We start from the raw sequence: 27,678 nt of genomic DNA, 5'->3' as shown, positions 1-27,678 counted from the left end.
ATATATTTTTTAGGCAAAAAGTAGTCCATAAAAAGTACCTTAAATGCAGGCTTCACACACTAAAGAGTAAAGAATGCAAGCAAAGCCTCACAATTTTATTGTGATGAATGGTACTGCATTTTTTCTGTTTGCCAAATATAATCAGTTTTAGAAACATATGCATTATTAAGAACACCAACATCAACAGATGCCTTAAAAAACCACATGTTGAGAGACTAAACAACTAGTCCTGAATAATCAATTCTAATGCTTCAAAAACCATAAACTATCACCATGGGGTCTTTTTTCTTCTCCTGTCATTGCATGTATTATGATCACAGTTTCACACTTCCATGACCCAAAGACTGGTAAGAGAACTATATACATTTCAAGTGTGGTTCAGCACTAGTTACCGTTCTAGCATCACCATGTATCAATCTGAATGCTTTTTCTTACTTAAAAGAATTAGACCTGGAAATGCAAATATACACCCAAATACATCAGCTTGTTGGGCTGATTATATTCTCCATGAGCACTTTGAGTATATGTTCCATTTCCCTTCATATAAGTATTAATGCACAGCTTGTCTCCCATTTGCTTAAAGCCCATGGCTCTACATCCACCTAGGTCACTCTGTGTTTTGATTCTGCACCTGCTGCAGCTCTGGTCATGCACTCCGGGTACAAACTTGAGCTCTGATACATTACCAAAAGAATAATAGCTTTAAAAAGAGCCAAATTAACCTGAATTTCTGGAATGAAGTCCAGGCAAATAGGCAGAGAACAAAGGAGCAGGTCTCTGAAACACTAAAGAGCTCAAGTTAAAGGCTTGGTTTCAACTGTGGATGAGTAAGATTGAATAACCACTTCTCTTTTCAGCTGTATATTCTTCAAATCCCAGACAGCAACAGTTCTGCAGAGTGCCTGGAAATGATTCACCACAGCACTGGTAATTTAATCACTGACACCAAACTTGATTCTGCACAAGAGTTTACTGAACAGTCCTTTTCAATGCTGTACCCTAACAAGAAGTTTCACACCTAAATTTCCAAGCTACACTAATTACTTCACAAATTCTCTGTACAGTTCATATATAATAGCTCAGTAAAAATATTACAAGTAATTAATACCCACATCTTAAGTTGCTCATGGAACTATTAAAACAATTACAGTAAGAATCCACATGTGTTTTCCAGCACTGAAGCAAATGTACAGCATGGAAAGTTATCAAACTACTTGTTCACACCAAGTCAGAAAACAGAGATAGACCACAGACTTTTTCCAAATGTGAATCTCTTGCACATACTCCCTGCTAGGGAAAAAAAAAAAGGCAGAATTCTATAATCTTAGAAGTGAATGCAGTAAATAAAACTCTAACAAGGTAGTCAAGCTGCAGAACTCTCTATCTCCTGTGACCAGTTCTATTCTCCTTGTGTAAACAGACATGACACAACTTAAAAGAAAATAACTTTTAATGAGAAATACTTTATAAAGAAACTTTCTTAACAATGCGTAGGAGAGAAAAAGAAAATGTTATGGCCCAGAGTCACCTCAAGTTTAATAACTTCATAGTTATAGCTTAACACTTAGGACTGACCGCAAGCTAGACAGACTTCTGGAAAGCAGCAGCTATGTCTGCAAATCCAACAGTTACAAGAATAATTCAAACATAAAATGACCATAGCAGGAAGTCAACAGCAATCTTTCCTGCCAGAAACACTTGGATGTGGTAAATAATACTCTTTTCACCATAATGGCATGAAATCACAGCTGTACAGCAAGACTCTCTGATTTACACTAAATAGGACTGGATGTTGGTGGAGGTTGTTTGTTTTTGTTTTGGAGGTAGTGACAATTGGCTTCTGCTATGTTGAAACCCTGAGAACAACGATAACAGGCAAATAAGAACATTCCTGGAACAGGCCTTAAAGACCTAACCCTGGAGCAGCACAGAGAAACTTGACTTTGCCAACTCTACTGAGAGATGCACTGAGTGGGTCACAAAAATGTTACATCTTCAACATTACGATCCCAGCACAACTGCACACTTGGAAATTACTGAACAAACAAGAATGTGAAAAGGATCATCTCAGGCAAGGCCACCCAAAAAAATAGGGGGGAAACTGAGGCATATAGCATCTGAAAGGATTTAGTACCTACAACACTACTGAACAATCACATCAGCTCAAGGTTTCGGTATACCCTGCTGAGCTGCAAGCCACATACATCAATAAACATGTATTTAAACAGCAAACATTAATGGAGGCACACAGAGAACAAAAGATACCTTCCTAAGCATTAGATGACCTTTGGGCCCAGGATTCTTAATTCCTGCAAAGGATTTAAAAATTATGTTGCTCAAGAAGGTCTGATAGACCCTAGTTTGGTCTGTTGCATGAATAAAATACCACTAGCAAAGATGCACATTAATAAGAGTCATTAATGAAGTTTAAAAGAAAAAACCACAAGCAACTCAAGAGAGTAACAGGAAGGAAAGGAATAAAACTACAAAGGCAAAAGCAGAGACAGTTTAGCACAGAATGGAGCTCTATGTTGTTGAAGAGACAATACCATCCCTGACTGCCAGCATGAAAGAAACAAAACCAACAGAAAGGAAACAGCAGTCAAGGAAAGTAATTGCAAGGACTTCACCTCCTCACCTCAAACCATTTGAGCAGTTGGGCATGATAGGTGTACTGCCAACTAACATGTTCTTCCACTGTGGAAATGTCTGGGACGTACAAGTCCTACTGCAAGTGACATTCTAATACATTTCCTATGGCATACATCACAGAGCATGAACAATGTCAAAGGAAAGATTTCTCTCTCCTGCCTAACTAAAGCTGCAGCACCAAGACACCCATTTGAGAGGCGGCTACCAAGTCCTGACTCAGGGCTGCCTAAGCAGTTCCACTGACTGCACGTGGAAATGATTATTTGCTCTTGGAGAACAGTACAATTACCACCCCCCCACATTTACTACTAAAGCAATCTAAACCACTCCAGCAGCAGAGCCTGTCCCATCTGGCACGAAAATTTTAAGTAAGTCAACCAGAGAGGCATCCTGATACACCACATCAGAAATAATGATCCATCACAAGAAGCAGAGAAATCTGGCTGGAACTCAAGAGTTTACTTAATGCATGTTGAAATGCCTAAATTTACTCTCCTAGCTCGACAGGCTTTGAATTGCTTATGCTAAGAACAAGACTGTTAATGGAAAAATTCTGTATTAAACCATGCAAATATTCAAAGAAAAAACAGTTCACCTCTTTGCTACCTAAACTTTAAATCATCATGAATACTGTAGTATTATATGAAACTGCAGAGAGACAATAGGCCACAATCCTGATGCAACTAGGAAAGGACTACTGTGAATCCTTCCTATGGTTTCAGTACCTCAGAGGAAAGAGCAAACAGGTGAGACACAAAGACAAAAGCTTAGAGACATCAGCTCTTGGGGCTTCGTTTCTATCTTTAGCAGGAATTACCACTACACACCTTGTCACATGCCTCATACAATTCTGCCTTCACAATTTCTAGCCAACCACACACACAGAGTCATACAGGGTAAGATGTGGAAACTCTTCGGAATGGCAGAAACCTATAGGGTTGAATTTTCTCTTGGGGGTTATCCATCATTACTAACAAATGTAGATACAATGGCATAAAGACTGCAAGTCATTACCCCACAAACTTCAATCATCTTTTCCTTCAGTCTTCTTTTCCAAAAGCTGAACTGAACGTTTCCATAAACACATGTAATTTCAAGTTCTTACCGAGTTAACTGCAAAAATGTTTTTAATGAATAAAAAATGCCATATTTTACTTTTATTGATGACTATTTCTGCTTGTAATCTCACTTCCACACTAAGTATTTGGGAGCCACAACTTTGTTTTCAGGGCAATTATATTAAAAAACCCTTAAGAAATGAGTTCACTTGTGGTACAACTGCAAGTGATGTGCACAGTTCAATTTGAAGCAACTGACATGACCAGTGCCAAAAGGCATAGGAAAACACTACTGCCTAATTCTGGCTTCTGAGAACCACCTGCACTCTGAGGTCCAGTTAGACTCAAATTTTAAAGCTACAGTTTGACAACAGAATATGCTACAAGCAAATGAGATCACCTACTATTTTCTAAAGTTAATTTGTAGCTGAGAAGAATACCCTAAATATCTCTAGGCCCTCTCCTAAGAAATCCAGCTGTTAATTACTAATTCTAGGCAACTTCCCTAAATTACGTTTCGATACCCTTCACAAGTCAATCTTGGGTTTGAAATCCATTCCTTCCAACACCTCGTCTGTATTTCCAGTGCTAGGCTACACTTAGCCAACTTGGTATTACACCACTGCTATTCTTAAACTACATCATTCTTTAAATACACCTAGAAAACTCAAGTACAAAATTAACTCCATATGTGACTAAACCAAACATAAGGAACTAGAAAATTAAGGCACATAAACTTGCCCTAGAATGAAGGACTGTGCTAATAGTCATATTCTCTTTGGGTAATTGCCATTTCAGGCATTTTGTAACCACACCATAAATAAACCTTTCAACTGGAACAAGAGCTGAAGTCCAGTCAAATCCATTTCAGCACTGACAAAACCCCCAACAGCACATTCCCAGAAACACAGAACACACAAATGGATTTTTCACCCTTGTTAATTACAGGCAGACACATTTTTTCCCTATCAATCATTTAATTTCTTCTTTGATTTCTGCTCAGAAATTTCTACACTAAACCTCACTGCTGAGCTGCTTAACAGACCTGAGTTCTCTTGTCCTGCCATGCATAACCTGTTATTTTCTGCTCCCTCTTGAACCACACAGTCACAGTAAAGGCAGAAAATACACCTGTTCAGTACAGATGTTGCCTGCATGGGTTGCTTACTAGAGCCATGTCATTTATCATCTAGAAGGACACAAACCATTCCTTCACCTAAGCTTTTTGCTGTAAAAGAGTCCACAATGAATTACAGGCTTTAGTACATTTGAACTGTTACACTTCTCCATTAATTTCTTTCTTTCTCTGGCTTTTATTTCACACTGTCCAGCTTATGTATTTACTGGGTTTAACTCTTAATAGGAAATGGTAGTGAAAAGGAAACTATTCAGCAAATATGAGTTTTGAAGATTCAAAATATTAACAGAAGCCACATCAATACTAGTAAAAACATTCATGGAAAGGCTGGTTTGGTTTTATATTTTTTTGTTCCTTCCTCTCCCAAATTCCCTTGGCTCTTATTACCACAATTAATTCTTCATGAACACTACTTGAGAATATTTTTTCATGCTGCAAAAACTAGCAAACATCCTGCTTTGGCTTTTTTCTCCATCCTGCCATGCAATTGTCAATGAGCAGCAGTAAATAAAACCACTGTACTGACATGTATTGAGGCCAACAGGGAACAGACTTCAAGAGCATATAATACAACATCTGACCAAATTTCCTATAGGAAGTTTCCAACACAAAAATCCACACCCATAAATATAAAAGGTGTATTTACATGTAAGTACATATTTACAAAACTTTTTCTTTAATTTAAATAATTTCAGAGATAGGTTAGCTGCAATTTCCCTGAACAAAAAATGGTACTAACTTGGATAAAGCCAAACACTCTAAAAGATACAAGATGAACTATTCACCCACAGTTTAAAATGGCATTTAGCAAACATGCAAGGACTTGCAGACACAATAGAAAGCCCTTAGAAATATGCATGGGAGGTTTCACTGAAGAGGAGAATTATTTTGTTTGAGATCTAGAAGAAAGAGGCAATAGAGAAGTGCAACAAAATCTGCCTGACCTTGTGCAAGAAGTAGAAAAAAAATCCAACCACAACAAACACAAGATATGCCAAATAAAACCACGGGAAGACAAGAATATGAACTAACTAGAACTTGTGCTAAAACCAGAAGATTAAAAAAGCAATGGGGACAGAGGAAAAATTGAGCTAGAAAGACAAATCATCACTCAAGTTCAAACTTCCACTGTGCTTTAAAATTGGTGAGAACTCTTCAGTATTGCAGATTATTTCCATCTTCCCCTCCTCTGATATTTAACTTTGCTGTTACCAGTTTGGTTTGTAATTTAAAGAGACATAACAAGCTAAAACTCTTTACCTACAATTACTGAAAGCAACTTTTAAAGTAACTGTGACTGTCTAAAGACAGGAAATCTATTTCATGCTATGCACATGACACTCAGCCTTGCACTTATGCTTTTTTATTTACTGCACAGCACCATCCCCAAACAAATTTATTTTTATCCCCCAAAGAAGTTCTGTTTTTAAGCTTTCAGTTTGTTTCTAAGAGGTAGAAATTATTCCTAATAAATATTTTCACTTTATTACTTGAGAAAGCTTCCTTCAGGCATAGTTACAGCAGGATCTTTTTGTCTTTTCATGAGTTTGTAAAACAATGGCACAGAAAATCCCCTATTATGAACTTCATGGCTTGTCAGTTTTGGTTCTCAGGTTGGGTTTTTTTTTTTGAAAGAAGAATTACAATCAACTTACCTTCTTTGCCTTTAAATCTTTCCTGATCATATCTGTTGTAGGCAGCTGGAATAGGTTGCTTATTTCGTAAAGTGGGATCCTAAAACAGGTTAAATAAGGTTTGTAAAATCTCATTTGTAAAACATACTAAAAAGTACTTGATGGTTTTTGAACTTCCTAAAGTATTGCACAGAACCACTCAAGAGTATAAAATCAGTTCACTTTTGTAGGAGTTTCAATGAATTTGAAAACTTCTGATGCTTCCCTTCAACATCCACTTACAATCTCACAAAAGGAGTCTAGAAGCACATACTGAATGCAGTGAGAACAACCTGAGGCAGGCTGTAGCAGTTACAAACTACACAAGCTAAAATCTCTAAGTTTGATGAAATCACTGAGTAATACTTGAATTAGCGGGGGAAAAATGTCAACTGACAATTCATGATTAAAGCTTGAACCACACAATTTTCCTTGTCAGTCTGATTAAGCTACAATTTTGCTAAATAAAATAAAAAAAGAACAACAAATTTGAAGCAAAAGGAGCATTCTGGGAAAAAAGGTTTTAAAATATCCCCAATCTAGAGGCAGACTCAATACCAACTCAATCTTTTTTGTGGATGGCTTAGTTGTGTATTCACAACTGTTCTGAGTGGGACATTTGAATAATGCCATGCATGATTTAAGAAATTCAACACAAAGCAAATATTTAGATGTTGGAATTCATCTTGCTATTTAAATTTAGTTCTTTGTTAAATGCAGCAGCAGCAAAAACAAAACCAAGTATGATTAAACAGCTTTTAGAGCAGACTGCCACCGAGTTCAAGAATATATTAGGTTTAATAGAAGGCAATAGTAAACACCACAATACTAAACAAATCCTGTCTAATACCTAGATAGACTTTAACAATAAAGCTCTAAGTCTGTCCTCCTGATTTATTACAGGCAAAAGAAAGCTGGTTCGAGCTGTTCCCACTCATGAGTCATGCTCCAGATTCTTAAACATTTGCTGCCCTATCTGTCAGAAAAGCAGCAAAACATTTTGTTTGAAATGGCAGTACTCTCATCTAATACATTCTTTGCCAATAGATGCAGGATGTTGGATGGATGCAGAAGTTGGCACTAGCACTTTAATCTCTCAGTAACAAGAGCATATTGAACAAACTGAACTAATACATTCAACTCTTTAAATACCAATAAGTGCAACTTAAGTCAAAGAATAACTGTTAAGTTAGGCTTGAAAAATGTGCATTTGTTGGAAGCAAACCAAAACAAATTTTCTATCTAACAGTGACAAGGCACTATCCTCTCACTTGTGGTGTCACAGCCCTCAGTGCTGCTCTTACCGTGGGTGCTGTATTTGGTGCAGGTCTTTGCTCAGGTGCTCGGCCTTCTTCTCTGGCTTTTACTGATTGAAGAATTGCAAAAATATTCTTGGCAAAGTTCTGAAAAACATACCAGAGACCCATGAACCTTGCTGACTATCTGCATTTCACGTAACAACACAGGTAGAACACACCATCTGGTTAACAACTGGTGCACAAATCTTCTACATACATCTTTTCTGATCACTTTTCTGTGACAGGATCTAAACATGAACAGAGTTTTAAGGCATCACTGCTACTCCATATTCTTTAAGGCCCAAACCCACTAAATCTAACTGGTTTCATTACACCACAAGGTAAGCCAAACTCTTCACAAAGCACTTGTCACATTATCTTCCCTCCTGCCTATACCATGCCCTTACACTCCCTTTGGAACTCTTCATGCTGAAGCAAGAAGGAAAAACATTTACTCAAGATGTTCAGGACAAGTCTCATCTCTGAGGCTCAGGTATGAATCCACTAATGAGAGCCTATCTGCTCACTTTTGGCCTCCTGGTAGGGTGCCTGGGGCACAGTCCCTCCCTCTGCCCGACCCTGTGCTACAAGAAGCTTTTCTCTCCCCAAGCACACTCAGCTACTTGCAGGGAAGAGTCCTGATGGACCCTGGGGATGGTCTCCCTGGCCCTGCATGGAGCAACAGAGACAAGGTAGACACCTCCTGCCCTTTCCAGCAAGGCTCCTGAGCAAAGCAGAACATGCTTCAACTGTTAACAGACCACAGGCACACAAAGACATATTCCAGCTGGTAATATTAGTAAGACTACTTTATTCTACACAAAAATGCAAAAGCTCATTAAACTTTTGAAAGGCATATGTTTATTACATCACCACTCAATAGGTATTTTAAGCTACAGAGTTAGGTGGACACCATGTCTATCATGTCAGTTTTCAGTAATGGTTCATCAACTAAGGAAAATGGCTTTTATTTTACTGGTTCAGAGTATTAGAAAGTATTCACAAATGTTTAGGCCCTTCCAGAGTATTATGCATGAACACTGAAGTGGTGTTAACATCACTGGCATTATGAAACAAACACATGAATTACAAAACAAAGACTTCTGGGGTGAATTTTGTAGCAATCCCTTAGAGAGAGTTGTACTGCAAAGCTTCCCTAAGCCTGTTCACTTGACCTCAGTTAGCATGTTGTCAATCCACTCCGAGCCAGCAAGGCAGGAACTGGAAGACCACCAGAAACCACTTATAAAGGCAAAGCCATTCCCTGAGCAAACCCAATTCTTTTCACAAAGTCTGAAAGAACTCACACAGAACTATAGGAAATTCTTTTCAATCAGAAAAATCCTGGGGAAAAAAACCACTTTTGAGGAGCTGTGAGCCAAGCACATATCAGTTATAGGAGGATACCCAAATCAGCTCAGTTCTTCAGAAAATAAGTCTAAACTACAGATTTTTACTACAAAATTCAGAGATTTCTCCCAGGCTGTGGACTGGCAGCATATCAATCACAATTTTTGTCATTGCTGTGCTTTATCACATACTGCCTCTTGGAAACAACAAGCTACTCTGTCTTCTCCAATTCACAAGGAGGAACTAATTAACAGGAGGAGGAATATTGTAAGAGTGATTGTCCCTGCAGAAGCCAAACCTTCTCCCAGTCACAAGGAAGCTACAAGCAGCTTTCACATCTCTATTTCATTCATAAAACCTACAGTTAACATACTCTTAAAGTGAGTTTAAATTTCAAAACATCAATTTTTCAAAGGCCTTTTAGCAGCTGAGATTTTAAGACCCTGAAATTGCATGTCCTGGACCAAATTTTAATTTCTTTTCAGGGAGGAAAAAAAAAAAAAACCCCAGGATTTTCTCCCACCTGCTGAAAAATAAGTCACTAATAAGCATGGAATTAGGAAGTGTTCTTGCTGATGTCTTTTTTTTCCACAGTATGAAAATGCAAGTCCCCCAGGGCCACAACTAATGTCAGTTTGGATGGGGAAAAAACCAGCAGTGTTTTAACAAGCACTCGAACTAACATCATCATCTTGCTGTTCACTGGCTTGGTCAGGGATGTGGGATTACATTACTGTGACAGAAAAATGATTGAGCAGGAAGTCCACTGCAGGTACCAACTGATTTGCAAAGCCCTGCAGAGTTGCAAGACTGCTAAGTTTTCACTGTTCATACCTTCAGAGACCAGAATATGAATATCCCCAAGCTTCTGCCCTAGATTTAGTTAAACTTAATAATACCAACTGCAACATTTTTATTACCAACAAATGCTGATCTGGGAGAGAGAAAGAATAAAAAAATGGAAAAAAAAAATCTATTTCTCTGCACTAAGTCTCAAAAACACCTGAACATGCTCTGAAAATATTTAACAAAATCCTTAGTATGTAAAAGGACAATTCCATCAGTTCTTGTTAGCCAGGAGAGCATGGGAGAGCAATGCTACTCCCATGAAAGCTCCCTGGCAACTCCATGTCTACACCTAATAATGATTCATCACATTGCAGGGATGGAAGGAGGAAAAATGTTTCAGCAAGTATCAAATCACACTTTTGCTATTGTCTGAAGTCAAGCTCTATCCTAACAGATTTTCTGTAAAAAGGCAACTCATGTTCCAGATGTAAATTGGAAGGGAAAACACTGGAAGCCAAGTGCCAGTGTGCCACAGAGCTCTGGTCAGACAAACAGCTGATCCTCTGACAGAAAGGGAGTCACACAGGTTCTGTAGGAAAGCCTGCAACAGTATGGGAGCTCTCAATATTTACTGGCACAGATGCTCTACCCCTTGCCAACACAGTGACTAACATACACCAAGTCAAGTTCCTCTCACTGCTGTTAATTTAACACCAGGCTGTTTGTGGAGAAATACCACAGCCAGGCAGCTCAGCCTGCTCTACTCAGGAAGGCTTAGTGAAGTCACATCACTAACTGCATTTCTCTTGTAATAAAAATACTCCCATCTAAATACATCACAGATTACTCTAAAAAACTGCTATCTCCCTATCTTTAATCTCTGGAACTAGACATAACCCTAATGCTCATTAAGACAGATTTCTAGTCACAACAGCAAAAATAAATATTTTTCTAATAGTGATCATCAAGGATAAATATTGATTTTACCTTTATAGAAAACATGTCTTGAGGGGAAAACACCTGAGAAAAACTATGCTTCATCTCAATCATCTTATCAAGAATAAAAGCTTAAATCTAACACACAAAAGTACATACACTGCTACACAGCATGGCTCACAGGGCTCCAATACTTCCCTAGAGCTGAGTTGTAACCAATTTTTAATCAGATTTATATTCTGGGATTTCACTGCAGAGAGAGAAGAGCCTAAGAAGAGCCATATAAACTCAAATAAAACTCTTATTTGAGCTGACAATAAGAATTTCTTCTTGGACATGCATCCCAGGAAGATCAAGGGCTGCAGAATGTTATAAACACTGTCCAAACTTATGGGCTGGAGAGGAGAGAATCAAGCCACTACCACACTTCTTTACACATTTGCTTTCACACGCTCAGACATACTGCTAAATCCTCTGCAGCCACTGCCAGACTGAAAGGCATGATGCAGTACCAGAAATGCAATATTCCCCTCACACATTTTCAGTAATTCCCATGTACTGCATGACATGAAAAATGGAAATAGTATTCAGATGGTCTCATAAAAGTACAGCAGAAATTAAAAAACTGCTCATATGGAACATGAACTGGTGAACTGTATATTTAAAAGAAAATATTTTGCACATCTAAATTTGAAGCACATAATTAAATCTGGAGCTTAAATTAAAAGAAGTAAAAGAATAAGTTAAGGCATCACTCTCCTATGCCTCAGAATATGTATCTTCGATTTGCAAACTACTCATCAACACTGGAGCTGATCTTCTCTCCTCCTTGCTGTTCTAACTCAGAGCTGGTCCTAAAGCACTGAATTTCATACTGTGTGCTAGGTTGGCCTCAGAATCAAAGGCTGGACATATGCAAGATTGATATTCAGGGACAGTCACGAGCCACTGCAAGCATGCAAATATACTGGTAGAAACAGTGCTGTGAAGTATTGGTGTTCTCTGCACTGTGCTTTATAAAAATGTCCATCATTTCTGACCCAGCATCTTTCCTCACCTTGCATGAGAACCCTTCACGTAACAGCCACAGCTAGAAACTCCATCTTGAACAACTATCTAGTTGTGCTGAAGAAAATCTTCCTGTTTGAATTATCCACACATTTCCCTTGTTTGCTTTCATTTGAGTAACATGTCAAATGCACAAGATGCTCAGCTGCACTGATGGACATGTGTGCAGAGAGCTCCTGGGACTGCCACACTGCAGAAATGCACCCAATGTTGCCACACAGTCTCTTTGTAATGAGCCACTTAAACAATTCTTGGTGATCATGCTCTCAGGACAACAGTAGTTTAAGGAATCTACAGTTAAGTACAAGAATTTGTACTGCTACCAACTGAAAGCAAAGGACATGATAAGTTCTTCAAGCTTCAAATTAGGAAACCTATAAAAAAAACCTGTTCATAAAACCCAAACCAAACAGACTTCTCATAAAACATTACTCTGGGAATCAAATACCATTTCTCTATGTTCCTGACAAAAAGTTCATTTAAGTACCACTATAGTCTACTGCACTGAGTTGAAAACTCAGCTATTAGCTCTGTATATTTGTGGACTATGCTTTCAGTAAAAAGTTCAAATTCTCACTTGTTCCATTTTTATTTTTTTTAGGAAGGGTTTTATATGAAAGACAACTGAAACATTTAATTTGAAATAGCACTAAAGTTAATTCAGAAGGATGCACGAGCAGCAACACTGTAACAGCCTAAAGACACAGCACAAAACCTGCTCAAAAATCCCCCTCATACATCATCTGAGCTTCTCCTACGAATGCAGCATATGAAAATTCACTGGTTTTAATAGTTATAGCAGTGGTACTTAAGAATGATGCAGTTACTTTCTAGCTGACCTCAAGTACCTTCCAGGAAACAATGTTTTATTCTACAGGTGTTTCTGATAAATTAGGAGTATCCATACAGTGAACAAGATTTATTACTACTCATTAGAAACACAATTTTTACAATCTGGCCCATCTTTCCTTTAAGTGCTAGATGCAAAATGCCTGCACTGGTGCCTAGCAGCAATAGAACAGTCTTCCAGTTTTACCAAGGAAGCTAAAACAGGGTCAAGTGGAATTTGGGCACTTAGGCCACACCATGCCATGACACTTGTGCCCAGCCAACCTAAAACCACATACCTGTTCCATCTGAAAGCACTAAAGATGACACTGGTGGCTATTAGCAAGGCACACACCTTTTCTTATTTCATTTTGCTATTATATTCACCACTATTGTGACATTCAAGACCATAGAACAATTCTGCCACCTAGAGCCCATAGATAATGCTGCTTTTACAATCAAATTCCTTCTTTAAAATATCCAAAATTCTCCTCTCTGACCTTTCAGCTGTCAGAAGTGATGAAAATATTACATTAGTCTTGCTATAAAATTGTTTAATCTAAATATTTCTCCAGTTACAAGATCACAGAATTTACTAAAACTGTGATTATAACTGCAGTATTAACCTCACAGGCAACTTCACTAGTTGCTCAAGAGGTATCAGGACAAAAATATGAGAACTGAGAGTAACTGAAAAGGACTTCTCACAACTTTTATTTCAAATATGGTAGCTACTGTTCAAAGGCCCAAGCCTACAAACAAAACACATTAATTTTAAAAATAAAGTATGCAAATACTAACTGTAGTTGTAGTGTTTTCTAGGTGATAACACAAAACTAAAAATCATGAGCATCACTAAGATGAGATTCATATGGAGGAAAAAGAAAAGTTCTCCTACCAAATACTTATGCACAGGAATACAGAAAGACACAAAACAACACCATTTTGGAATAGGCCAGTGCAAGACACTGTACCAGACAAATCTGCAATTCTGGGTTACATCCAAGGTAAATGCCACATAGCAGGAAAGTGCTAATCCCTCTAGCTAGGTCAGTGATAAACTCCAACCATCCTACTCAGTTCTGGACTACTCATCACCACACACACAAACACACCCAGAGCTGGAGATGAGCCAGGGAGGAAATAAAAATCAAGATTATGCAATTTAATACATGCAGCTCACAGTCATGGTCTATGAAATTCAGTTAGAGCTGAATTCATGTCTTTCTTTCATGGATACACAATACATGGCACCAAGGAGCTTTGTTCCCAAGAAAAGTATAGATAAGTAGTACATTACAACCAGACTGCAATAACTAAAGATATCAAATCTGAAAAACTATTCAGGTTTAAAAAAACAAAAAAAGAAGTTGTTGGTTTAATTAAATTGCTTGTTATATAAGATAAGACTGCCATCTCTTCACAACAAAGCTTAAGCAAATGTGCTGGATAGCCTAGTGTAAGTCTTTCACATAAGAACAGAAAATATAAAAACACCTGGACTAAGGCAGGAAAATATTTAATTTGATTCAGACTTACTTCCTATTTTATTAGAAAGGGAAAAGAACTATTTTTATATTTTTCAAAGCTGTAATTTAGAATATTCTCTCAATTTTATTGTCTATATTAAGCAGGGAAACTACCCAGACTGTGAATCAAATTTGTCAGCCTACAGCAATGAAGCAACAGCAAGAAATAAACCAGACCATTGCTTCAACATTTCAACCTTGACCTAGCAAGTAATACATACATAAAGAAACAGTCTTACACTGACAGAAAGATCCAATTTCATGATGCAAAGGTTATGAAACTACAGGGAGAGATTCACATAACTCTGATCCCATACCACGTTTTAATAGCTTTTCCATTATAAAGAGATGCCTGCATAAGGAGCCCACATCCAATCACTCCTTGATTTTATACACAGCTAACTCCATTAGAAAAATGTTTACCTCAAATTCCAATTTCACATGCCCAACTTATATGGTTCTAGTCCAGTGCTTTTCCCTGGAATATATCCAGGCAGGCAATAATGTTCAAATGCTGCACAGATCACTCTATACTTCCAGTGCCCTGCAATGTCTGCAAAAAACCTACACAAGGCTTGAGGAAGACAGTAAATAAAGGACTTATAGGTATGTTAAAAGCCAAGAAATGCACTAAAGCAGCAGCTGGACAAGCCCTGTGCACATGCTGCTCATAGATCCATAAATGTGTGCCTGCCTGGACTCCCCTACATGTGCAGTGTGTGCAGCCACTCTTCAAGCAACTCAGCTGAAGTGACTTGCAAAGCTTATGTAGTAAAACCTTTAAGACTTCCCACAGGTCTAATAGGTTGCATTATGTTATTTCTCCTGTACATAGGGTTAGGGTTCACTTGGGAAAAGGTGATTTCCATACACTTGCAAGTGTAAGGAAATATGACTGAAGTGTGCTACCAAAATTTCAAGTTTTAGCAATAATCTTGAGCATGTTTTGGGTCTGGCTGAGATGGAGTTAATTCTCTCCTGGCAGCCCTCACAGTGCTGTGCTCTCTATTGGTGGCCAGAAAGGTGTTGACAACGCCCCAGTGTTCTGGCTACTGCTGAGCAGAGCTGGCACAGCACCAAGGCTGCCTCTCCAGCACTCCCTCCCCACCAGCAGGCTGGGGTGGGCAAGATCTTGGGAGGACACACAGCCAGGGTCAAACTGACCCTAGGGATATTCCTTACCCTACGACATCTGCTCAGCAACACAAGCTAAGAGAAAGGAGGAAGAAGGACACTGCTTATTGCATTTGTCTCCTGAAAAAATTGCTAGGTGTACTCAAGCCCTGCTTCCCAGGAAGTGGCTAGAGATCACCTGCTAGAGGGAATAGAGAATAAATCTTATGTCTTCCTTTGCTTCCACACTCAGCCTTTGCTTTTATTAAACTGCCTTTATCTTGACCCACATGGGTTTTTTCCATCTTATTTCCTCCCAGCTGTCCTACTGAGGAGGGGAGCAGCCTGCTGGCATCCATCCAGCCAAGGTCAACCCACTACACTCTACAAAGAAAAGGATGAAAGATTTTATTTTTTTAATAAAAAACAAGTCTGAGATCCTGAGAGGTCACTATTCATATCAGAACAGCTGTTCATTTCCGAAAGTTATAAATTCACAAGGCCAATATTAATGCATTTCCAAGATTCCAGCAAGATCTCTCTACATACAAGTAGAGCAACTCCAACCCAGCCCATCCAGTTACCATGCTGCTTACCTAACAAATATTCCTGAGCAATCTGGGAGATGAAAAATAAGTAACTAAATATAAATCAAGTACATCAGCAGTCACCAAAAAACCCCACACTCTCCAAATACACCTGTGAATGATGAAACCCCTGCTTCAGTCTACTTTAGTTGCTTCCCACAGAAAGAATTCAAGTGCCAAACACATTTACAGTAGAGATGGAATGAGAAGGTTTTTCCTTCAGAAAAGATTGCTGTAATCTGCTACAGAAGACTATAACAACCAAAGGATTATTCTGGAAGGAAAGATAGAGAAATGATGTGAAAGGAATGAATCAATTTCAGTATAAACACAGGGTTTTTCTAGGTGTTCTATGGTTTGTTTTACAAAACAGTCAGACATTTAACCAAAAACACTACACAACAGCAGTGAAACCTCTGCAGAGCAGTAATACTAAACTTAACACTCCCAATACTTACGATGGTAAATATTCTGTGTGTGGATTCAAAATTTCACCTACCAGAGAAGATATTCAGCTCTACATACAAAGGTTCTCTCAATCAGGTAGTTATAAAAGTAGTATTTTGTTCATATTTCCCTGCAATATTGGCAGTTTGCAAAGTGTCAATATTAATTCTGACACATCTTCACTAGACAAAATCTCTTCAAACTGATTTAATACACACAAATATCTGACAGACTTAACCTGTTCTCCAGAAACAGGTACCAAAGTCAATGGTGTGACCACAGGACCAAGAACTCACTCATACCCTTCTAACATGACCTAATAAGCACCTGAAATTATCGTGTCTGCTTTATAGAAAACAGACCACCAAAACCCACCAGTGAGACATTTAGATGAGCAAGACACCTTGTCTAAATATCAATTCACAGATAAACAATTTTAACTTCTTGAAACTTCTTTCCTCCAGCATACACAGCTTTCTCAGGTCTGAAGGCAGCAACTCCCTTACTTGGATTTTTGTGTGTGTTCACAAAGGTTAAGAATGAGAGATGAACTGCATGAAGAGTGAGGACAAACAGACAAGATTAATTTTTTAAGCCCCAATGTTAATGGCTGTTAAAAGGCTGGTAAAGGAAGTCAGAAGCAGCTCTAGTACTTTTATTGCTTTGGAAGTCTGACTAAATTTTCAGTAGGTTAGACTGTCCATTGACTCACCAGAACAGCAATGTTATGTTGAATGCCTTCAGCCAAACCTGAAATAAAATTGCTTTCAACAATATATACTCTCTTAATAGTTGTAAAATTAAGCTTCTATGAGAGGGGAAAAAAACCCTTAGACTAAACAGATGCAATTTGGTTCTGAAAAATGATTATATAAAAATGTCACATTTTTCATAAAAATCCAGAAGACTACACTACAGACTTGGGGAAAGCCAGCAAATACTTAAAACAGACAGACAGTGCAGGATAACTCACCCACTAGCAAATAAATCACACACTATTTCCAAAAGAAGGGAGAACTGCATAATAATCATACAGAAAACTATTGAAAAATGCCTGAACAAGAAGTTCTAAGCAAAACATAAAAATCAGCAGACAAATGCAAAAAAACCAAAAGAAGACAAGTGAACTGAAATGTCTGATTTTACAAACAATAGGAATTCCATGAAACTCAGCAGAAAGGCAGCCAGGGATCAATGCAAGATCTGACCACAGGAGGGTCACAGAAGAGCTCACACAGATAAAGGAGCTGTGTGATGCATTATAGAAAGTTTAAGGGTCATTGTGAATGACAACCCATGAATGACAGTAAATGAGTGATAGCCTGTCCCAGACCTTGAGAGCATTTGGGCTACATTGCTAAAGGGAACAGGACAGTACAGAGACTTCTCAAGAAGACACTAATTAGGAGACATTGCAGTTACTCTGAGGTTGGATAAGTGTCAAGAAGGGAAGTCACGCTGTGATTGATTCTTTAGCCATCATAAGTAATTGCTTCTTGGAGCAAATGGCCAAAGTAATCATAAAAGTAAAAAACATCTCTTGATTTAGTCCATAGCACCTACTTTAGAGAGGCAACTAAGAATATTCTACAGCAGGAGTATCAACGCACTCAAATTCAACATTCTTGTAAATAAAAGAATCCCACAGCAGGAAAAAAATCCATCACTGTAATTTCAGCCAGAAGAGCTAGGTAACAATGAAGATGCTACCAGTAAAAGCAGCACCTAACAGGGCAGAGTGTAAGTATCAGGAGAAGTTTTTAAGATGTTAAATAACACTACATCACTGGAGACTTTTTAAAAAAAATCCTGGAACAGTTCTATAAGGCCAACTTCAGATTCAGGAAGTGTGTCCAAAAGGAGAAACATAAATACTCCAGAAATACAGGTAACATTATTGCCATATACATAGAATTGAGGAGCATATTGCTGAAGGGATCACTATTTTCTTCAGACACATCAACAACAAAGGAAACCTGCCAGAAAGCTGATGCAGTCATCAGGTTTTCTTTCTACTTTGGCCTGATCTTCCTACTATTTTCCTTCTGCATCTTAGTTTACTACAGAGAACACAGGGAAAGCTCACACACAGGAGTGTTTCTCTGTGGAAATGAGCTTGAGAAGGTACCTCATACTGAAGCAATTTCTGGAAAGAAACAACAAAATTGACATTTAGAAGTGCTTACTCTTTAGTACCATTCACCCAGGAATTCCAGAGGTATTAAAAGGCACATACTATAAGGTAACTAAACTACTGCTGAAGTCCTTTTTGGTTTTAAACATTCTAGGAGGATTCAAGAGACTGCAGATAAATCTATACCAAGCAGATCATGAAAATTTACAATAAAAAGAATTATCAGGCACATCAGCAATTCAAGTATCATACAGAAGAGTCAAAACAGCATCTGCAGATAGTATCATGCTCTCCTGATCAAAGTTCTTTAAATGAATTGATGAGTAGGGAAGGAATTACTTGTCTGAGTCAACATATCTAAGTTTCTTAACAACTTTCGAGAAGGTCTTCACAAAGGTTTTTGAAATAGAAGAGAAAAAGGGGGAAAAAGAAACACCAAAGAAAAGTTTTTGAAATAGAAGAGAAAAAGGGGGGGAAAAGAAACACCAAAGAAAACCCCCAAACACACCAAAAAAATCCCAAACAAACCCCTCCCAACCAACCTACAAACAAACAAAAACTCCTGAGCTGTCCTGGGATAAATCACAGCCCTCAGTAACATGTGATGTTTCCCCATCTACTTACTCTCACAGTTACTTGTTCGAAAATATAAACATTAACATTCGATGATTTCTGTCCAAGCTACCAAGAATGTTCCTGCAACCCTGCACAAACCGAAATAAAAGATTTGCTGTTATGCCTATTTTCATCAGTCTGGTCAAAGTAACTACAAGCTGGAGAGTCCAAGAACAAACTTCAGCTCACTTCTTGTCTTTCTCCCCATGTCATGCTTTGCTGAAAACCACCACCTCATCTCCCTATTATTAAATATGCTCATCTTGCCCTAGTATCTTTGCAAGCTTCACTTAGAAGACATGGAGAGATAGGAATGCCATGAGTGATTCACAAAAGGAGGAAAAGATACAGATTCCTTCAGTACAAACCTTTCCAATGACTAAAGCATTAAATGCTTGCAGCAATTTATCAGCTGCTCAGCAGTGAGGTTGCTACACATTTCCCAGACTCAAAAGCAGCAACTCTCACTCTGTGTGTAGGATGCAGGCACGAGCCACACACCTCATAATTACCCCACAGCTCATGAATGAAATTATTCTCCCACTAATGCCATGGGACCACACTGTGACAATGAGAGCTACATAAAATACTGTCCAAACTAAGACAAACTGAGACCTCGTTTACTTCTAAACGTTACTTCCCTGTGACAGCACATAAAAGAAGCAGAGAAGGCAAAGGATGCAATTTGACAATAACCTCAGGAAAACTGACATTTGCAATCTTATACAAAGTGACTTAGTACTTCCTTGAGAAATTTAGTGCCACAAAGTCCAACTGTTCAAGAGGAGCAAACTGTCAGCTGTGCTTGCAACCATGTTCTGGGTGGCATGTAACCAAGCACAGCCAAAGCCATGGATTAAAGGAGCACCAAGGGACAAAATAACAGACAAAAGCCTCTTCATGGTAACACTTTCTCATTTTGTCCCTGCAAGCGTTTTCTCTCCTTATTTCTTTGGTGTCTTCCACAGCTTAGCAGCCTTTGGTCTTTCAATGGACACATGTTGCTCCTTCTGTAAGTTACACTTTGGTCTGTTTCAAAGCCACAGGTACTTCCATGCAGCCCTCCCAACTGGATGGCTCAAACCAGCTTTGTTTAAGAGGAATTAAGCGATTACTTGGTGTCTTTTAAATGGCTGAAGCAAGTATTTTGAGACACAATTTAGGCTTACTGTAATGAGATAAGAACAAACTCTTCTGACACTGTGCCAAGAGCCCTCCAAGCCCACCTTTCCACAGAACACTGAGCACAACCCTCCCCAGTCATCTGTGATGAACAAGGTACAAACAGAAGAAAAAATGCAGTTTGCACTGGGATCAGAAGACCAGCTTGGTACCCAGAGCATTACCTTGCCTGTGCTTTGTAAGATTGTAGTTCTTGTCCTCCATACTCTCTCCCTGCTGACAATATCTCTGGTTACATCCACTTCAGCATCAACAAAACTTCTCTGTTTAAGAGCAGTTATGTCATCATCCAGATCAGTTTTGATAGTGGATCTTTTCTTTGCCATGATCTTGGCTTTGATAGCAGCGATTTTTTCCACCGACATGGCTTCAGACAAAGACCTAAAGAAGCAAAAATGACAGAAGAGACTGAATAATTGCACAAAGAATTCTTCCAAAAGAATTTGTGAATCAGTGATTTCATCCTGCTGGGAGTTTGTGGCTGTGCTACAATAATAAAATCACGACCTAAAAAAGTCAAAGATTACATGAGCTTGGCATTGCTGTTTTGGGCAGGAGAATCAAACTTCTGACAACAAAATTCCATCACCGTACTAGCATAAAAACTATCCAAAAATCCCAACTATAACAAGCAGAAGTAAAGAACACAAATGTAAAACACCAGGACTAACACACTCATTTATAACACCATTTCCATTTCAGCTGGGTTTTTTTTAGTGGGTTACAATTTTGTGTCCAGTCAACCAACCCCTGGCTGCTCTGAGGCTTTCAAAGCATTAATCTAAATTTTGGCTGAGGTGCTGCTATGTGGAGTTGGTCACTTGGAAGAGGTGTTACCTTCTCAGAGCATGTAGGCCAACAAACAACAGATGGTAGTACCTTTGCTCCACATTAATCTGTGTTTGAGGCAGCTCAGTTCAGTCCAAGAGTACAACATCTTTATCTGTTTGCTTTTAATTGTAAAAACAGAATTTGGTTGCCAGTAAGCCCAATTGTTTTATGGGTGAGATGAAGATAAAAAAAAGGACTGAATTGCACAATTCTAACGTTCCATAACCAATTCAGTTTTATGTTTGTTTGTCCTTTTTTTAGAATATATTAATAAAATGAATATACAGTCGGGTTGTGAAGTATTCTCCTTTACAGATAAGCTATTGGAGAGAGAACTTTCTTGTGTTGCTGCTAAACAAAATGACAACAGAGTCAAGCACAGAGTTCAGACTCACTGCCTGGCAATGCTATTTGCATTTTATTTAAAGGGAGAGGCTTTTCCATGCAGCACTTTTCGAAAAAATTGGTAAATAGAGAGTCAAATTAATTACAAATAATAATCAGCAGTCCTCACTGCAGTATTGCTCCACAACTCCAAAACAAAGTGGTGACCCACTCAAGCTAGCATCCAAATTTTTAGTTTAGACAAAACAACATGTACTTTCTGAAATATTTTTTTGACCCTTATACTTTCTGATCTTGTCACAGAATCTTTTTCTATCATTTCCTTTTAAGTACACCAATAAAAGAGACAGAGAGGAACAAATCACTCAAAATACGTATTTTTTCACATGGTTAGGTATAATTATGGATTCTATAAATGCCTCAAATCTGCTCTATTAATTTTGCCAGGCCATCTTTGCAAAGTCTGACCGCTCAGACATTTCTAATGACAGTACCTAAGGGTGGAAAACTTCCACTGAGAGCTGCTGGCCAGAAGTAAAACTGGCTGCCTTGAACAGCACAAGAATTGTTATCAAGGCCTAGAATTCAGCATTATCCATAAGAAAAAGTAATCTTACCTGATCTGCTCTGTCTGCACGATTCCTTCTTTATGCCCTTCCAACCGAGCTGCCAATCGCTCCTTGTCCAGGCGCACACACTCTTCATCCTAGAAGAACAGTCATGTTTAACTGCAATGTTTAAAACCTCTGTGCATTCTCTTTTAAAAAATAAATACAACTAGTATTAGAGCTAATTTCTTTACATTTGCAAGGACAATCTTGATTTCCAATTGGTTTTGATCTGTGCACTAAGTCTAGAGCTACTAGAAATTTCCTCTCAAGAAACACGAAGTGCAAGTAAGATAAGGAAAAGGAAACTGCCTTTCCCTCTCTAAAGGGCCTTGCTTAAACAACAACTGAGAATAACAGCAAAATCCCTCAGAGAATTTAAAACTGGCAAACAGTGCTCATATTGTGGTAGGACAATATATATACATACATATTTAAGGCATATGGGACACTCTGGTTTGCCCAGACATTTAATCAGTGACATGTTTAAGGAAAAGAACTGCTCAGAATATTTAATCAGTGACATGTTTAAGGAAAATAACTACTCAGAACTGTTCTATCTTGACACAGAACTTTTATAAATGCCATTCCTAGTAAGTACAAAAAACAAGCTAAGAGAAAGGAAGCCTCTGAGTTACTAAGACAGGTTTAAGACAGAGGTGTAATATGAGAAAGCAGCACAGAGATGTAATTTTATTCCACCTTTTCAGCTCCTTAATGCCAATACCACTTGTGTTCAATCTGTCTCATTTGCCCACAAAACCAAAAATCAACATCAACCCTGTCCTACTGCTAAAATGCTGTTTGGAAAGGCTGAAGCCCAGCAAAGCCAGTCACGTCCATACAGCAGCAGAGACCTGGAATCTCTACACTGCGATGATGTCCCAATACCTTAAAACAGACTTCACAGACTCTGAGCTGCTGGAGCAGCAAGGAAACAAAAAAAACATGGCCATAACCTCATTAGGTTTATATGCAGAACTCTTGTTCTCCAAATGATGATGGTGAAGGTAACAGTTTCAAAATATACTGGTATCACAACCACACAGGGTCATGTAGAACAAAAACCTGTAGACCACCAATAGATCATCTCAGAGCTATCACCTGCTCATGTGCCATTCAGAACACAGAAAGCTTTTACAGCACCTATGCAGTTACAGCTAAGCACAAACGATGTTCAAATCCAATTCTCAAATGAGGGAATTTACATATTTTGGTAGCTCCTCTTCTAAGGAGAAGCCTAAAGCTTCAGTAATACATCCAGCCAGATTTGTGTCAACTCAGAGGAGATAACTGGATGAACTAAGTTTTAAGACAAACTTACCAGGAAAAACTAACTCAGTTTTTAAAACCAGGCACAGTTAAGTAACATAATGTGTATAATAACCGGGCCCATTGCTTCTGTTCAAGAGACACCTGTGAAAATATGCTGTTTAATTATTTTAGACACAGCTTCAGCAAACAGGCATCACAGGTGCAGTTTCAAACACTGCTGTAAAAGTAAGACAGTTTCTGTCATTACCTCTATTCTTGGCTTCTTTGCTTCCGCTAGTATTTCATCTGCTGCTCTTTTAACTACAAGAAAGAGAGGACATTAAAAATGCAAAATTGTAGTAGACCTTTATAAAATAAACCTCAAAGCTGTTTTGTAGTTAAACTGTACCTTGAGTGGATCGTTGAAGACCAATTTCAAGTGGAGCACTTCTGTCTATGCTGGATGAAGTTGCTGTAATCAAATAGAGCATTTTTGTTTAAATAGAAAATATTTGTAATAAATAGCATTTGAGTATAAAAGAAAGAAGGACAACAGGCAAATTGCAACAATGGAAATTCTAACTAGATATTAGGTAGCAAAGGTGGCCATACACTGGGACCAGTGGAATGGAGATATTCAGAACCTGAGTGAATACAAAGTTAGATCAGGTTGCTCAAGGTCATTTGGTCCATCTGTGAAAAGGTGATTGAACCAGATGACCTCTTGTGGTCCTCTCCAACACAGATTAGTCAGTGATTCTATGATCTCTATATACCACATAAAAGAAAAGAGAGTCACAATGGTAATTAGAAGCTGGAATCAAGATCTACCAGTTTGCCTAGCTTTTGGAATAAAGACAACTGCTGGTCCCTTTAAAAAAAATATATATACACATGGGTTTACTACCTATATTACAGAAATAGTCTCATATTCCAGTATACCTAAAACTTTGAGACCACCTCCAAAAAGAGCAACTTACAAAGGTAAGTAAAATTTATCTGCTTCTCATCACAGAAACCTCTTTTCTCTCTATTGCTAACAAAAAACTTAAGATGATGAAATAGTAGGCAAATCTGCCAGATGAACAAAGCAGTGATTTGATATATTTACTAAACTGAAGATTTCATTCCACACATTTCCTGCATTCAATATCAATACACTACCAAAAGTGCCCTACAGTCTAGACTAGGAAAAAATATACATGTTTAGCTAACAAACACATAACTATTAACCAAAGGAGGATAATAATAATAATAATAATAATGATGCAGCTCACTTCTAAGAATGCGTGTAGGAATGCAGCTCCTATTCAAGCATCATAAAATACAGCTAAGTTCAGAACCAAATTAGAAAATATAAGAACTCCTAACTCTGAGAAGTTTGAACATAGTCAGTTAAGATGCAAACTGAGTATTGCTAACCATTCTTCCCCTCCTGCCCTTCACTTGTGCCATGAATATGAAGCAGTCAAGTGCACTGTGTGTCTAAGTCAGAAGAACACACCACTTACATGTTTCCCCATTTAGGTATGCAAGCAAGTCTTTCCGATCAGGTCTTCTTACCACAGGAATGTTTTCAGTCTGAAAAGACAGCAGACATGGCATCAAACTCCTTCCCTTACAAAGTCTCTTGCTGAAGATTCTTCACTTTTACTGAAAACTACTCATTCCCACAAAGACAGGAACATGTGTGCTGCCACCCAAGAAAGCTTAACTATCAAGCTTAAAAACACAATTACTTCCTAGAGGATGTTTAGTGACACAAAATGAAACATTGTTTGCTGAAAGAGAACACAGCTTTACACCTCCTTCACTTCAAACTTATAATTAAGAACTCACTTTTAACACTGTGCTGGTTTGAGCTGGAGTAGAGTTAACTTTCTTCATAGAGGCTAGTATGAGGCTATGTTTGGGTTTTGTGCTGAACACAGAGTTGATAATGCAGAGATGTTTTTGTTATTGCTGAGCAGAGTTTACACAGAGTCAAGGCCTTTGCTGCTTTCCGTACTGCCACGCTGGCAAGGAAGAGACTGGGAGGAGACACAGCTGGGACAAGTGACCCAAACTGACCAAAGGGATATTCCACACCATATGACATCATGCTCAGTATATAAGGTGGGAGGAAGAAGGAGGAAGGGGGGACATCTGGAGTGATGGCGTCTGTCTTCCCAAGGAACCGTTATGTGTGATGGGCCCTGCTCTCCTGGAGATGGCTGAACACCTCCTGTCTGTGGGAAGCAGTGAATTAATTCCTTGTTTTGCTATGCTTGTGTGTGCAGCTTTTGCTTTCTCTATTAAACTGTCTTTATCTCAACCCATGAGTTTTTGTAGCTTTTATCCTTCTAATTTGCTCCCCCATCCCGTTGGTGGGGGAGTGAGTGAGAGGCTGTGTGGTTCTTGGCTGCTGCTGGGGTTAAACCACGACAACACACACACACTTCTCTGTGAGCAGTCTATACTGGTACACAGAAATCAATACAATGTTCCAGCACTGCTGTGTCAGGTACCCATGGAGCACAGGGGAAGATCAGTGTGGGCTCAAAGAAGGCAGTCAAATGGAAATTAAAAGGACTTCTTTCAGAATCCTTCTATCTTTATTTGTACAGCTTATCCAGAAATTTCTTTAATTAGACTGCATACTTTAAATCCACTCCAAAGCTATTCTGCTGTATTCTCCTTTTCATAGATCTTTGCAGTCTCAGGCACTAAAGGATCATCTAGACTGGGATCACACAACAGAACAGATGGACAAAAGCACTCTTGAAATACTGCTGGGAACAACTGTGTCTGTAGAGTATCAAGAGAAATGCTGCCATTACTGTTAATATTGGGGTGACAGACACTTGCTGTAAATGCAACCTGGTGTTTTGAAGGGATAATCTCTGTGAACTGCCAAGAAAAACACTCCACCGTGACAGGGATTGTCACTTGATCCTGATGTAGAGATGATTTTTTTAAACACACACGTATCTTTTTCCCTTTCCCCAGACAAATTCATGCACATAAGAGCTACTATCAGTCCCTGAATATAACTACACATGTATTATTACTTCTCAGAAGGTGAAATCAAACGTTGCGTGGTGTACTCACTGCGGCACGGCGAACATACACAGGGTGAGAAAGGTGCACATTATTGAGCAGGAACAAGATAGAATCCAAAGTGTAGTATTCCCTGGGTTGGCCCTCTTTGCCTGTCCTGTAAAACAGTGAAACAAAGATTGTAACATTAACCTCTCCACCTCAGTCTCATGCACACCCTCCATTAGAAAAGGTCTCTCTTCTTTCCAGAGGTCAGTCCAGAATGCAAACAGTAATATTATCATCAGGTTTCTGCCAAACTAGTGAACTATCACGTTAAGAGGCAGGGGTAAGGGATATGTGTTCTTCAAATTACATAAACTATCCAAAATAATCCAATGGGCTGCAAAATCATCAAGCACACTTGGGAAACCCTAGGCACACATCCTCCCACATCTCACACATATTTATTCTGATTATCAAAGGAACTGTCTACCTCACTTGGCACAGCTAGAGAAAAATGACTGAACTGCCAATCAAATACACAAAGTATTATGTGCTCTCAAAGTACAAGAGGACAGAATTTTCAACACTGGAGAACACACAGTGAAGAACTCAGAATATATAAATTCCATTAAGTCTAGAGAGCAAAAGGTGCAAAATGATGCCAAAAGGTCAAAACAAGGAGTGACTAGAAACTAATTGCACAAAAAAATCAGCAAAACCCAAACAGACTACAGAGTCACAAAGAGCTCCCATGCTGAAGTCAGACACATCAGAGCAACACCACAGCATCCTGTTCAATCTCAGCATTCAGCTTGTTTCAAAGAGACACGTCTTAGGTCTAAAAAGGAACATGTTCTGTGCAACAATTTACAAAAAGAATTGCCACCAAACAAGGTCCAATGAAACCCTTAGCTAATGCACACTGCCCAGTCCCTGTCCCCAGCTAGTGGGCTCACCTTAAAGCCTGAGGTAGACAACCCACCAGAAAACAGGATCAAGCTGTAAAATTTAAGACTGGTACGGGGATTTCAAGAAGAAACCCTTTCACTAAAACCCTCAAGAGGAGCTTTCCCTGTAAGTACAGTGGCTTTACTCATGGCTCACCAACACACCACAGAAGTACCAGCCCCACTGGGAGAAGGAAGAGGAAATAAAATACTCAGCTACAACTTCATTGAATCTGAAAGAGCTACACAAACACCTCCTAAACCAACACAAG

The 27,678-nt window shown here is 38.7% G+C and overlaps 1 protein-coding gene across 1 annotated transcript in view; it reads right to left on the bottom strand.

Moving 5' to 3' along the window:
- The window catches only part of CDC73 (cell division cycle 73), a gene marked incomplete at its 5' end in the record, with an annotated part of 34,460 nt that extends 7,829 nt beyond the window's left edge, over positions 1–26,631 (bottom strand). The window contains 8 exons of the mRNA XM_009073498.1: positions 6,504–6,582; positions 7,826–7,924; positions 20,562–20,778; positions 22,191–22,279; positions 23,704–23,756; positions 23,845–23,907; positions 24,947–25,016; positions 26,526–26,631. Of these exons, the coding sequence (XP_009071746.1) occupies positions 6,504–6,582; positions 7,826–7,924; positions 20,562–20,778; positions 22,191–22,279; positions 23,704–23,756; positions 23,845–23,907; positions 24,947–25,016; positions 26,526–26,631 (776 nt within the window). The remainder of the gene's footprint in view (positions 1–6,503; positions 6,583–7,825; positions 7,925–20,561; positions 20,779–22,190; positions 22,280–23,703; positions 23,757–23,844; positions 23,908–24,946; positions 25,017–26,525) is intronic.
- Between the last annotated feature and the right edge of the window lie 1,047 nt (positions 26,632–27,678).

This window comes from Acanthisitta chloris, unplaced genomic scaffold, assembly GCF_000695815.1.
Source record: "Acanthisitta chloris isolate BGI_N310 unplaced genomic scaffold, ASM69581v1 scaffold13084, whole genome shotgun sequence".
In the NCBI taxonomy this organism is placed as follows: Eukaryota; Metazoa; Chordata; class Aves; order Passeriformes; family Acanthisittidae; genus Acanthisitta; species Acanthisitta chloris.
The sequence above is the reverse complement of the archived record's forward strand: the minus strand, read 5'-3'. Positions and strand labels throughout refer to the sequence as shown.